The following is a 15,200-nucleotide window of genomic DNA, read 5'->3' as shown; positions in this document are numbered from 1 at the left end:
GGGTTCCCAAAATCACCCCCAAACTTCTGTTCCTGGGGCAGCTCTGTTTTGTGGGGTTCCCAAAGTCACCCCAGACTTCCATCCCTGGGCCAGCTCTGCCCTGTGGGGTTCCCAAAATCACCCCAAACCTCTGTCCTTGGAGTAGCTCTGCTCTGTGGGGTTCCCAAAGTCACCCCCAAACCTCTGTCCCTGGGGTGGCTCTACCCTACAGGGTTCCCAAAATTACCCCAAACCTTTGTCCCTGGAGCAGCTCTGCTCTGTGGGGTTCCCAAAATCACCCCCAAACCTCAATCACCCCCAAACCTTTGTCTCTGGGGCAGCTCTGCTCTGTGGGGTTCCCAAAGTCACCCCAAATCTCTGTCCCTGGGGCAGCTCTGCTCTGTGGGGTTCCCAAAATCACCCCAAACCTCTGTCCCTGGGACAGCTCTGCTCTGCAGGGTTCCCAAAATCACCCCCAAACCTCCATCATCCCCAAACCTCTGTCCCTGGAGCAGCTCTGCTCTTGGGGTTCCCAAAATCACCCCCAAATCTCAATCACCCCCAAATTTCTGTCCCTGGAGCAGCTGTGCTCTGTGGGGCTCCCAAAATCACCCCAAACCTTTGTCCCTGGAGCAGCTCTGCACTGTGGGGTTCCCAAAATCACCCCCAAATCTCAATCACCCCCAAACCTCTGTCCCTGGAGTGGCTCTGCCCTACAGGGTTCCCAAAATCACCCCAAACCTCTGTCCCTGGAGCAGCTCTGCTCTGTGGGGTTCCCAAAATCACCCCAAACTTCTGTCCTTGGAGCAGCTCTGCTCTGTGGGGTTCCCAAAATCACTCCCAAACCTCTGTCCCTGGGGCAGCTCTGCTCTGCAGGGTCCCCAAAGTCACTCCCAAACCTCAATCACCCCCAAACCTCTGTCCCTGGGGCATCTCTGCCCTACAGGGTTCCCAAATCCACCCCAAATCTCTGTCCCTGGGAGCAGCTCTGCTCTGTGGGGTTCCCAAAATCACTCCCAAACTTCTGTTCCTGGGGCAGCTCTGTTTTGTGGGGTTCCCAAAATCACCCCCAAACTTCTGTCCCTGGGGCAGCTCTGCTCTGTGGGGTTCCCAAAATCATCCCCAAAGCAGAATCACCCCCAAACCTCTGTCCCTGGGACAGCTCTGATCTGCGGGATTCCCAAAATTCCCCTTTTCCAGCTCCTCTGTGCTCCCAGATTTCTTCCTGGAGTCTGGAGGAGGGGAGGCAGCAAGACCCAAGCGACACCCGGGACGTGGGTGAGACCCGAGTGGGTTTTGGGCTCCTCAGAATTAAATCCCAAACCCTCCACCCACAGGGGCTGGAAACAAGCACATCCATGGACTAAATTCCATCCTTTGCTCAGGAATCCTCTCCCACTTCTCCCAAAACTTCCATGGATAACCTGCGCCACGGCTTCCCCATCCTCCCAGCCAGGAATTCCTTCCCAAAATCCCATCCATCCCTGCCCTCTGGCCATTCCCTGTGTCCTGTCCCTCCAAGGCCTCATCCAAACTCCCTCTCCAGCTCTCCTGGAGCTGCTTTAGGGGACCAGACCCCACTCACCAGCTCCCTCATGCAGGATTTGAGCCTCTCCCGGTCCAGCCTCGTGCGGGACGAGTGGTGCTGGTCCTTGTCAGCCAAGGTCAGGAAGCGCCTGCGGGAAAAGCCTGGGGTGACTTTTGTCACGTTTGTGTCCCCGGTTTTCTGTTCTGTTTGTGCTGGATATTGAGTTCTAAAGGTCTGAACCTTTCAGATGTCATGGTTGTATCCCTGATTTTCTGTTCTGTTTGTGCTGGATATTGAGTTCTAAAGGTCTGAACCTTTCAGATGTCATGGTTGTATCCCCGATTTTCTGTTTGTGCTGGATATTGAGTTCTAAACCTCTGAACCTTTCAGACTGGATCTGAGAGCCAAGGGAGGAAAGAAGCAGCTCACAGTTTGTTTTCAAAAACTGCTCCTCATTCTGCTCCTGGACTGTGTTGTCTGCAGCACGGACAGACAGAGGGACAGAAATCTCTTTGCTTTTAGTTAATTTTATCTAGCTGAGGGAGAGGAGTTCCCTGGATTGTTTTTTTCCTCATTTTCTTGGGATTATTTAAACCTGTCCTGGATTGAAAAACGCGGAAAAACACCCAGAGCTCACGCCTGCCCCGCCCACTACAGCATTTCCCAGCACTGGAGGGACTGATAAGAAACTGATAAGAGACTGATAAGAAACTGATAAGAAACTGATAAGAGACTGATAAGAAACTGATAAGAGACTGGTAAGAGACTGATAAGAGATTGATAAGAAATTGATAAGAGACTGGTACAAGACTGGTAAGAGACTGATAAAAGACTGGTAAGAGACTGATAAAAGACTGATAAGAGACTGATAAGAGACTGAGCGAGCCAAGCTACAACTCATGGCAAGGACTTTCTCAATTTTGCCATCTCCCTTCAGAATGTCGAGAGGTTTTAGTGTTTGATATAGTTCATTCTTTGTGCTTGTGAGCACTTTGTTTGTTAAATAAATTGGTTTTTTCTACTTTTCTCTAAGGAATTTTTTTCCCAAACCAATTGGGGAAGGGGCCATTTAGGTTTGTTTCCCAGAGGGACCCCATTCAAAGATTTTCCTCCCAAATTTGCCCTAAACCAGGACAGCCCATCAGGATGATTCCTCTGGGAATTCTTCCAGCCTAACCACATCTCTGGAGGGAAACATTCTCATTCCCTGCAAACTCCAAAAAAACTGTGGATGAGAGGCCGGGTCACACCGCGGGCTCAGAGTCAGGAAAGGACAGTAGGTGCCACCAGGTGCCACCAGGTGCCACCAGCCTGTGGAGGCCACAGGAATTGGGGTTTTTCACCCCCACTTTGGGGTGTTTGTGGTGCAGATGGAAGCGCCGCGCTCCAGCCTGAGGGAAAAAATTCAGCGTCGCGCCAATGCCACAGAATGTTGTCCCGTCATCCCGAGTGTAAGAAATAAAATACAAAGTTCCCGAGTGCTGTTACTGTAAAGCGCCTTTTTAGTTAGATACTGTTTACCTTGCCTGTTGTAAGGCTTTCTCTGTTAGATGCCGCTATCTACGCAAATGCTTTCCCTAAATGTTTTCTCTTTTAAAGATAAGTGATACTTATCTTGGCCCCCTTTGAAGTTGTATCTCTCCCGTCTCCTCCCAACAATGGACTGGGCTAGAAAACCCTTGAAGAAGCACAGCAACCACGTGGCAACCAATGACACCATCCAACATGCAAATGAGGCGGCCTCAAGTGCTTATGGGACACTATTCGGACATAAAACCCCTAAAAACAACGAGCCAACCCAAAATCAAGGACTAAGAATAACCACTCTGTGTCAGCAGAACCATGGAGAACCTCCAATCAAAGCTAAGTTCCACTTCGTCACCATAACTGCAACAGCAGTTGACCAGACAAATATTTAAGTGCTTATGGGACATTATTTGGACTTAATACCCCTAAAAACAACCCAAAATCAAGGACTAAGAATAACCACTCTGAACCATAGAGAACCTCAGAGAACCTCAAACCAACCAAAGCTGAGCTCTGCCTTGTCACCATAACTGAAAGAGCACTCGATCAGACAGACACTTAAGTGCTTATGGGACACTATTCAGACATAAAACTGCTAAAAACAACCCAAAATCAAGGACTAAGAATAACCACTCTGAGTCAGCAGAACCATGGAGAACCTCAAACCAACCAAAGCTGAGTTCCACCTCGTCACCATAACTGCAACAGCACTTGATCAGACAGACACTTAAGTGCTTATGGGACATTATTTGGACAAAAAAACCCTAAAAACAACGAGCCAACCCAAAATCAAGGACTAAGAATAACCACTCTGAACCATAGAGAACCTCAAACCAACCAAAGCTGAGCTCCACCTCATTACCATAACCGAAAGAGCACTCGATCAGACAGACACTTAAGTGCTTATGGGACATTATTCGGACATAAAACTGTTAAAAACAACCCAAAATCAAGGACTAAGAATAACCACTCTGAGTCAGCAGAACCATAGAGAACCTCAAACCAACCACTGCTGAGTTCTGCCTCGTCACCATAACTTCAACAGCCCTATATCAGACGGACATTTAAGTGCTTATATGTCACAGTTAGGGACACAAAAAGAACCACACTCACCCGTCAGGTAGAAGCAGGGAAAAGAAGGAAGGTTTATTATGATTTAGGGTTTATATTGTATTTGGGATTTGGTCAAGGATTGGTCACTGAGAGGAACACCTCTCTGACCCCAGTGGTCAATACAAAAGTCCATCCCCGAGAAGAATGAAAACAATATGGATTGTTTTGAGAGACTTTGCAGGAAGGTATGTAAACTATCATCAGAAGGCTTAGCGTTATAGCAATACTTATGGGACACTATTTGGACAAAAAAACCCTAAAAACAACGAGCCAACCCAAAATCAAGAACTAAGAATAACCACTCTGAGTCAGCAGAACCATAGAGAACCTCAAACCAACCAAAGCTGAGCTCTGCCTTGTCACCATAACTGAAAGAGCACTCAATCAGACGGACACTTAAGTGCTTATGGGACATTATTTGGACAAAAAAACCCTAAAAACAACGAGCCAACCCAAAATCAAGGACTAAGAATAACCACTCTGAACCATAGAGAACCTCAAACCAACCAAAGCTGAGCTCCACCTCATTACCATAACTGAAAGAGCACTCGATCAGACAGACACTTAAGTGCTTATGGGACATTATTCAGACATAAAACTGCTAAAAACAACCCGAAATCAAGGACTAAGAATAACCACTTTGAGTCAGCAGAACCATAGAGAACTTCAAACCAACCAAAGCTGAGTTCCACCTCGTCACCATAAATGCAACAGCACTTGACCAGACAGACACTTAAGTGCTTATGGGACACTATTCAGACATAAAACTGCTAAAAACAACCCAAAATCAAGGACTAAGAATAACCACTCTGAGTCAGCAGAACCACAGAGAACATCAAACCAACCAAAGCTGAGCTCCACCTCATCACCATAACTGCAACAGCAGTCAATCAGACGGACACTTAAGTGGTTATGGGACATTACTGGGACATAAAACTGTTAAAAACAACCCAAAATCAAGGACTGAGAATAACCACTCTGAGTCAGCAGAACCATAGAGAACCTCAAACCAACCACTGCTGAGTTCCGCCTCGTCACCATAACTTTAACACCACTCGACCAGACAGACATCCCTAGAGCACGAAACCAACAACGTTTTGCCAGGGACTCCCGTGAGGAGGAAGCCCCAGCTGTGCCCTGCAGAAAAACTGAACACTTCCTCCCCTGTATCGTCCATCAGGAGCAGTGGGGGTGAGCACAACCCCTGGAGCTCCCACCTAGAGCTGATCTTAATAAAGGCATTAAAAAGGAGCTGGTCTCTTTGCCCGTTTGAGGACGAGGCACAGTTGTTAGCGTCGGAAACACGTAATCATAGAATGATTATGTGCAAGTGCTTTCGTTGAAGAGTGTGGGGTTGCAGGGTTTTTGTTTTAAAAGTTTCATTGTAAGTTAGTATAGGTTTAGTTACCCTGTCCTGGAATTCTTTCCTGTCCTGGAATTCTTTTCTTATCATAAGTTGATAAGGGTTTTCTATGCCAACCCTGATCTTTGCCCAGAGACTGTTTCCTATTGGTCCTTTCCCCCATGATGATCCCTGCCCATTTTCTCCAATGTATCCTTCTTCCCTCTGTCCATCACTGGAGTCCTTATCTCCAAGGCCCAGAACCTTCGAGGAGATTTGGCCAGCGGTTGGCAGAATCCCCAGAGACCCCTCCCCAATTTACCTTTGATTTGTTAGTAGTTATGTAACCCAGTTGGCAATTGTTGCTTTGCTTTGTTTTATTGGTTTATAGTTGTATCCACCCCCTGAGTTTGTCCTGGACAAAACTCCCCTGCAGCCCAGGTCTGGGGTCTCTCTTGAGGCACCAGGGCTGAGGTCAGGGGTTCCCCTGTGATCCCCAAATAAACCTTTGCTCCCCAAACCTCTGAGAGTCCCCTCTTTTGTTTATACCACGGCTGTGACAGCAAAAGTCAAGGTGCTGCAGAGCCAAAAACTCACAATCGGTTCTGTTGAGGTGTATCAGAGCTGACCGGGTGGTCCAGCTGAACATCGGGCTGACCAGAGAGAGATATGCACCCCAACAGAAGAGCTCTGGGAATCAGCGGTGCAGGGTACAAACCCAAATCTGACTCCGACATGGATTCCAGATGGACAAGTTTTTATATCCTTTCGTTATATAACTATATATATTAATTATTAAACTTATATCGTTCTATTGTATACATTGATCTTATCCAAGCATGAATTCTTGTAGTTTCCATCACGCCTCCCCAAATATCATTTCTCATGATTCCTGTTTAAGATAATAATCATAATTCAATTACCAATCATATAATTTATCATATGACAATTATGCAGGTGCAATTTCACCTTTGTTCCCAGGGCTTACCCCGCCCTGGTTCCCCTTCCCAGGCCTATCCAACCTTTCTTTCCACCTTCCCTGAACCTGTTGCATAGAATTCCCATGATTTTTAGGAACATTTTAACCCTAGGGCCATCACAGTGAGGTGACATTCCTAGGTTTGCCTGCTGGGACTGGGGGACCTCGATGGTGCCATGAAGGAACCTCCGGTGACAGCAGGGAGAGGGTTTTCTGAAGACCTGTGAATCTCTTGGAAAATGTGGTTTTATTGTGTGGGTCGTGGGTAAAAGGGTCTTGCCTTCAGCCACCAACCTCAGCTGAAGGGATTCCCCAAAGAGAGAGAGGGAGAGAGAGAAAGAGCAAGGGAAGGAAGGAGTGAGGGGCAAGAGGAAGAGGATCCTTGTTACAATCCATTATATCCCTTTTTGTGTTGAATATTCTAATTTATAGTGACCAACTGGCACGAGATACAAATCCTACAGACTTTGCATGCAGCCTGTGAGAACTGCTATATCACCATATCATCCTATATTCTAAATTCTAAAGAGGCTTTTCTTATCTACCTTTTCCCTGATGCCTTGGCAGGGTGGAGAGGGGCTGCATTCTTGAGTCTTTTTGTTTTCTGTCCTTCAACCCATCTCCAGCTCATCCCCGTCTTCCTGCCTGCCATGATCACATCTCAAAGCTGAATTTCATTTCTATTTCACTCACAGGTTTTACATCTCCACATCTCCAGTATTTCTTTCCAGGCAATCATATCCGCAAGCTCTTCCTGTCCCATCTTTCCCAAAAACATTATATCTCCTTTGGTGGTGAATATTCTAATTTACAGTGACCAACCAGCGCGAGACACAAATCCTACAAACTTTGCACACAGCCTGTGAGAACTGCTATATCACCATATCATCCTATTTTCTAAATTCTAAAGAGACTTTTCTTATCTACCTTTTCCCTGATGCCTTGGCAGGGTGGAGAGCGGCTGCATTCTTGGTCTTTTTGTTTTCTGTCCTTCAACCCATCTCCAGCTCATCCCCGTCTTCCTGCCTGCCATGATCACATCTCAAAGCTGAATTTCATTTCTATTTCACTCACAGGTTTTACATCTCCAGTATTTCTTTCCAGGCAATCATATCTGCAAGCCCTTCCTGTCCCATCTTTCCCAAAAACATTCTATCTCCTTTGGTGTTGAATATTCTAATTTACATTGACCAACCGGTGCGAGATATGAACCCTACAGACTTTGCATACAACCCATGAGAACTGCTATATCACCATATCATCCTATATTCTAAATTCTAAAGACTGCTTTTCTTATCTACCTTTTTTTCTGATACCTCGGAGAGGCTACACCCTTGGTGTCCCTTTGTTTGTTATCACTCAACCCATCTCCAGTTAATCAGCGTTCTCCTGCCTGCCATGATCACATCTCTGTCCTGGGTTGTTGTGTAGGATGTGCACAAAGTATTTATTCCATCACCATCTTCATGAACTGTTAAACCAGGTGGGGCAGTGTTTTCCCAGGCCCCTCCTTTGGGCTCTTCTGCTCATGGCCCATCAATGCCTTGCCCAGGACTCACAGGGAACTCCCTCCAGGAGCTCTCTCTGTTTAATGGGCCATCAAGGAGCCACTGCACGACTCCTCATCCCATTGGGAGATGCTCCCAATGCCCAGGGGGAGGAGCCAAGCATTCCCACCTGGAGAGAATCTGGGATTTGGGACAGGACAAGCAGCCCTGAGCCACTGGATTCCCAGAGGAGCAGAGCTCCCAGACCTTTCTGTGGGATCACTGCTTCAGGAAGAGCCCCTCACCTGGACTGCTCCCCCCACCCTGCTCAGGCTGTGTTCTGACTCTGTCAGTGCTCCTTTGTGTTATTGCATTGATTTTATTTTATTTTATTTTATTTTATTTTATTTTATTTTATCTTACTTTTTTTTCTTTTCTTCTTATTAAATTATATTTCTGACTCGGAGCCTCTCACTCACTTTGCTTTCAAACCACGACAATCTCAAACCGCGCTTTCATTTCTATTCCACTCACACCTTTTATATTTTTTTTTTTTCAATTTCTTGCCAAGCAACCAGATCTGTAAAGCTTTTCCCTTCTCATCTTTCCCAGCGGTGCCACCCTCCCCTCGTGTCACTCACAGGCAGCCACTGCTCAGCTCCTCCAGGACCCCGCGGAGCCGGCGCTCGGGGTGCGGCTTCTCCGTCTTGATCATCTCCTGCACGTCGTTGAGACCCTCCTCCTGTGGCATCAACGAGGACAGTGTGAGGGGTGGGGGGTCATGGGACCCCCTGATTCCACCCCACACGCAGGGAATCCCCAGATTCTTCCCTGGAATGTGTTTGGGGCTCTGGGTGCTGGGAAGGGCTCTCAAGGAATGAGCTGGGCAGGATCCAAACCCTCTTGGAGGGACCTGCCAGATCCTGCTCTGACCCCGTTGCTTTAATTTTTCAGCCTTCTGATTGTTTTACATTTTTGCTAGAGTTTTTTTGTTTGTTTGTTTGTTTGTTTTGGGTTTTTTTGTTTTGTTTTGTTTTTTTACAAAGACTGATATTTTGTAAGTTTGCATTCCTTTTCCAGGGGGAAAGACAAATTGATGAACTTCTAAGTTGACTAACTGATCCCAACCCACACTCAGGGAAACCCTGGGTGCTTCCCTGGAATGTGTTTGGGTGCTGGGAAGGGCTCCGGTGCCCTCAAGGAATGAGCTGGGCAGCATCCAAATCTTCTTGGAAGGACCTGCCAGATCCTGCTCTGACCCTGTTGCATTAATTTTTCAGCCTTCTGATTGTTTTACATTTTTACTAGATTTTTTTATTATTATTATTTTTTTTTTTTTTACAAAAACTGGTATTTTTTAAGTTTGCATTCCTTTTCCAGGGGGAAAGACAAATTGATGAACTTCTAAGTTGTCTAACTGGGGTCAGAGAGGTGTTACTCTCATCCCCCAATCCCTGAAAAAATTCCAAACCTTATATAAAAAAAACCCAAATCATAATAAACTTCCTCTTTCTCTCCTCGCTTCTCAACTTGACGAGGGAGTTTAGTTCTTTTGTGTCCTCTAGCGACATGACCCTGCCAATGTGGAGCTTTCCCAAAAGTTCCTTGGGAATGTGCTGAGACTTGATATTAAAATCATGGGATGGTTTTAATGTGCTGAGACTTGATATTAAAATCATGGAACGGTTTGGGTGGGAATCACTGGATTCCAGCTCCACTCCCACGGGCAGTGTCACAATTATGGACACAGAAAGATCCACTCTCGCCCATCAGGTGGAAGCAGGGAAAAAGAAGGAAGGTTTATTATGATTTAGGGTTTATGTCGTATTTGGGATTTGGTCAAAGATTGGTCATTGAGAGGAACACCTCTCTGAACCCAGTGGTGAATCCAAAATTCATCACTGAGAGGAATGAAAACAATATAAATTGTTTGGAGAGAATTTGAAGGGAAGTATGTAAACAGTCATCAGAAGGCCTTGTATTATGGCAACAGGCAGAAACACCTCCCACCATCCCAGGCTGCTCCAAACTCCATCCCTTGGAGCCTGTTCAGGGCCTCCCTGCCCTCACAGGAAATAATTCCATCCTAATATCCTGCCCAAATCTTTCCTTTTCCAGATTTTATCCATTTCCCCTTTCCCTGTCCCTCCAGGCTTGTCCCAACCCCTTCTCCAGCTCTCCTGGAGCTCTTTTAGGCTCTGGAAAAGTCTCTGAGCTCTCCCTGGAGCTTTCCCTTCCCTATCTCTGCCTCGTGAGTGTTTCACCCCTCCAGCCCAGGTGACAAAACCTCCCCACTCCTGTTCCCTTTTGTGAGAACATTTGGACCTTGACCCACAGAACCCTCAAGGAGCTGCTGGAATTCCACGATTCCTCACTGGGAATTTTTTCCCGTCTTTCAGACACTGCCCCGAGGGAGATCAGGGAGCCCGGATGTGGCCGTGCCTTGTGCCAGCCCCATGTCCCATCTGTGTCCCCCCGTCCCTCCCCGTCCAGCCCTGCCCAACCCCTGACCAGTTTGTCGGCGATCTTGTCCATGATGTTGGCGTTGTAGAGACGGCGCCGCTGGTCCTGCCACCAGCTCCGGATGTAGATGCAGGGTTTCTTCTCCAGGTAGGGCAGGTGGAAGTAATTCCTGCACAGGAGAATTCCTGTCATGGGGGGTGACAATCCTGGCCCCGTCCCACCCCTGGGGGTGACAATTCTGGCCAGGAGAAGCCTCCATCCCACCCCTCTGCCCTTGAGTTTTCTTGCCTTTTGAATATTTTTTTGTGAATTCGTTTGCAATTTTGTGATGGAGATTCTCACACAGCTTCACATAAACTATCTATATATTAATAATCATCTATTTTGTTTATATATTTCTTCTCTAGGAGGAGAAATGTGATTGATGGTGATGTTCACCTAACGAGGTCGGAGAGGTGGGAACATGCTCAGCCAATCTTTTGCCTTCTGTAAAAAGTGTGTATAAACGGAGCCAGAAAATCAAAATAGAACTTTCCTGCCTTGTCTTTTGTGTGTCTGATAGTGCCACACTCTCCCAGCCCCGGGGTGGGAAAGGGGATTTGGGAGCTCAGGGATGGGAGAGAGCGAAGTGTGGGGAATGGATTTGTAGGGAATTCCCAAAGCCTGGCAGAAGGATGTCAATGCAGGGTTTCTTCTCCAGGTAGGGCAGGTGGAAGTGATTCCTGCACAGGAGAAAATTCCTGTCATGGGGGGGTGACAATCCTGGCCCTGTCCCACCCCTGGGGGTGACAATCCTGGCCCCGTCCCACCCCTGAGTTTTCTTGCCTTTTGAAATTTTTTTGTGAATTCGTTTGCGATTTTGTGGTGGAGATTCTCACACAGCTTCACATAAACTATCTATATATTAATAATCATCTATTTTGTTTATATATTTTTTCTCTAGGAGGAGAAATGTGATTGATGGTGATGTTCACCTAACGAGGTCGGAGAGGTGGGAACATGCTCAGCCAATCTTTTGCCTTCTGTAAAAAGTGTGTATAAATGGAGTCAGAAAATTAAAATAGAACTTTCCTGCCTTGTCTTTTGTGTGTCTGATAGTGCCACACTCTCCCAGCCCCGGGGTGGGAAGGGGAGTTTGGGAGCTCAGGGATGGGAAGGAGGAGGTATAGGAAATTAATTTATAGGGAATTCTCAAAGCCTGGCAGAAGGTTCACATAATATGGATCTGTGTGCAAACCCTGAGATAAAATAGGCTGATTTAGAAAGGCCATGGGATAGGACAGATATTGTTGAGAGAGAAATGGAACTAAAAACAAGTTTCGACTTTGCAAACAGACCTGATATTTTGGAGAAATAGAATTATGAAAGATGCATTGTAGCAAGACCCATAATATTGTCCTTTTCCTGACCTAGAGATGGGGCTCCTGAGAGGCGTTTTAAAAAATTTTATTCCATTTTCACTCTCATGAGAAGGGTGAGACAGTACAGATATTACAATTCACGCCATCAGTCAGAAGCCAAATTATTTCCTAATTACAAAATATTATAATAGTTTTTTGGTCTATCAGCTTTTACCACACAATGGTGTTGATGTCTTAAAGCCAAATCATCTAAAATTACCCTTCATGGGTCCTGCTATAGTGCAGGATTAATTATTTACTTAATTAATTTATATATAATATAAATATATATAATATATAAATATAATATATATAAAATAAATTTAAAATATATTTTATATAAAAAATAAAAAATAAAATAAAAAATAAAATATATAATATATATGAATATAGAATAATATAAATATAGATAATATAAATATAAAATATATATAAATATAAAATAAATATAAAATATATTTTTATAAAAATATAAAAATAAAATATAAAATAAAAATATAATATATATAAAATATAAAATAATATATATATAAATGTATATATAATATAAATATAAAATATAATTTATATTTAATTAATAATTCTATTTCTCAAAAATATCTGGTCTGTGTGCAAGGCCATCCTTTGAAACTTTGTTTTAAGTTCCATTTCTCTCTCTCAGCAACATCTGTCCTATTCAATGACATTTCTAAATCAGCATTTCTTATCTCAAGGTTTGCACACAGATCCAAATACTGTGTGAGCTCTGTTAGGCCTTTGAGAATTCCCTACAAATCCATTTCCCACATTTTTCCGCAGCTGCATCCTGGAGATCAGAGGCTCCATTTTTCCCGAGGGAAATTCCCGGGATGGATGGATGGATGCAGGGCCCAGGAGATGCTCCATCCCTGGGAATTATCCAAATCCGGGCTGGACAGGGCTTGGAGCACCCTGGGACAGTGGAATGTATTGAAATTGGAAGTGGGTGATCTTTAGGATTCCCTTCCTGCCTAAACCATCCTGGGATTCTGAAATTTCCCTGGAATTCTGAAATCTCTCAGCTGCTCCAACCCCTGCCCGAGATATCCCTGGAATAGCTAAAAATAGCTAAAAAAGAAGGGTGATCCACATTTTTGGGAGTACCAGCCATCACCTGGCATCCAGCGCCTGGAAAAGGGAATTTTGCTGCACCTGGAATCACCAGGAGTTAATTCCAGCTCCAGCTCATCCCGGGTGTTCCCACCAGGAGATGTCAGCAGAGCCTCGTGGTGGAGCAGGAGGCCCCCAGCTCCCAAAATCTGGAGATTTTTTTGGAAAAAAATCTGGGAGAGGCCCCAAAATATCGGAACTTCTTGGGATTCAGCTGGACAAGGAGTTGGGGAACAGAGGAGGGAATTCCAGGGGGATTTAACTGTGCTGGATATTCATGGAAACAAGGAGGGAATTCCAGGGAGACACTTATTTTCACTGGATATTCTTAAAATTGATTTAATCAGAGAGTGAATTAAATTAACACCAATCTACTGCTAAAAACTGGGAAAAAAATCCACTTTAAGCGAATCTCATAATCTTATTAAAGATAATTAAATCTTAATTATCTTTCTTATCCCAGTCCTTGGAATGAAAATCTGGACGTCCCTGGGCACATCTCACCAGGCAGAGGATTGGAGCATTTTCATCCCAAACTCCTGCCTAATGCATTTGTAGATTTTTCCAGCGGTTTTTCCATCTGGGATCTCGACACTGCCGAGGCCACCACTGACCCGTGTCCCCAAGTGCCACACAAGGAGGACACACTGACCACTGCCCAGGGGACACACTGACCACACAAATCCAGCTGGACATAGTGATCCAGTGCCCAGGTGGACACACTGACCAGTCCATGACCACATGGACACACTGACCTGTCCATTCCCAGGTGGACACACTGACCAGTCCATGCCCAGGTGGACACACTGACCTGTCCATGCCTAGATGGACACACTGACCTGTCCGTGCCCAGGTGGACACACTGACCAGTCTGTGCCCAGTGGACTCACTGATCTGTCCATGACCAGGTGGACACACTGACCCAGTGCCCAAATGGACACACTCATCCATTTCCCAGGTGGACATACTGACCACTCTGTGACCAGGTGGACATACTGACCCAGTGCCCAGGTGGACACACTGACCACACAAATCCAACTGGACACAGTGATCCAGTGCCCAGGTGGACACACTGACTTGTCCACGTCCAGGTGGACACACTGACCAGTTTTTGCACAGGTGGACACACTGACCAGTCTGTGACCAGGTGGACACACTGACCAGTCCATTTCCAGGTGGATGCACTGACCAGTTTGTGTTCGGCTGGACACACTGACCTCTCCATGCCCAGGTGGACACACTGACCAGTTTGTGTCCAAGTGGACACATTGATCTTTCCATGCCCAGGTGGACACACTGACCCAGTACCCAGGTGGACACACTGACCAATCTGTGACCAGGTGGACACAGTGACCTGTCCATGCCCAGATGGACACACTGACCTGTCCATGCCCAGATGGACACACTGATCCAGAGCCCAGGTGGACACACTGACCTCCCTGTACCCAGGTGGACACACTGACCAGTTTTTGCCCAGGTGGACACACTGACCACACAAATACAGCTTGTGACCAGGTGGGCAAACTGACCTGTCCATGCCCAGGTGGACACAATGACCAGTTTGTGCCCGGGTGGACACACTGACCTGTCCATGGCCAGGTGAACACACTGATCCACTGCCCAGGTGGACCCACTGACCACACAAATCCAGCTGGACACACTGATCCAGTGCCCAGGAGGACACAATGACCTGTCCATTCCCAGGTGGATGCACTGACCAGTCTGTACCCAGGTGGACACACTGACCTTGTCCATGACCAGCTGGACACACTGACCACACAAATCCAAGGGGACACACTGACCACATAAATCCAGGTGGACACACTGACCAGTCTGTGACCAGTAGACACACTGACCACCCAAATCCAACTGGACACATTGACCTGTCCATGACCAGGTGGACACACTGACCTCTCTGTACCCAGGTGGACACACTGACCAGTTTTTGCCCAGGTGGACACACTGACCACACAAATATAGCTGGACACACTGACCTCTTCATGTCCAAGGGGACACACTGACCAGTTTTTGCCCAGGTGGACACACTGACCAGTCCGTGCCCAGGTGGACACACTGACCACACAAATCCATCTGGACACACTGATCCAGTGCCCAGGTGGACACACTGACCAGTTTTCACACAGGTGGCCACACTGACCATACAAATCCATCTGGACACTCTGACCAGGGGGACAAACTGACCAGGGCGGTCAAATCAGGGGGACACACTGACCTGTCCATGCCCAGGTGGACA

At 46.3% G+C, this 15,200-nt stretch overlaps 1 protein-coding gene across 1 annotated transcript in view; it reads right to left on the bottom strand.

Annotated features, from left to right (window-relative positions):
- The window catches only part of OTOF (otoferlin), a gene marked incomplete at its 3' end in the record, with an annotated part of 53,864 nt that extends 44,361 nt beyond the window's left edge, over positions 1 to 9,503 (bottom strand). The window contains exons 1-2 of the mRNA XM_083858244.1: positions 8,597 to 9,503; positions 1,565 to 1,655 (exon numbers count right to left, since the gene is read on the bottom strand). Coding sequence (XP_083714370.1) covers positions 1,565 to 1,655; positions 8,597 to 8,706 — 201 coding nt within the window. The 5' untranslated portion in view covers positions 8,707 to 9,503. The remainder of the gene's footprint in view (positions 1 to 1,564; positions 1,656 to 8,596) is intronic.
- Positions 9,504 to 15,200: the final 5,697 nt, after the last annotated feature.

This window comes from Zosterops lateralis (genome assembly GCF_965231275.1).
Source record: "Zosterops lateralis genome assembly, chromosome: 3".
NCBI lineage: Eukaryota > Metazoa > Chordata > Aves > Passeriformes > Zosteropidae > Zosterops > Zosterops lateralis.
Note: the sequence above shows the minus strand (reverse complement) of the source record. Positions and strands in the feature narration are given on the sequence as shown.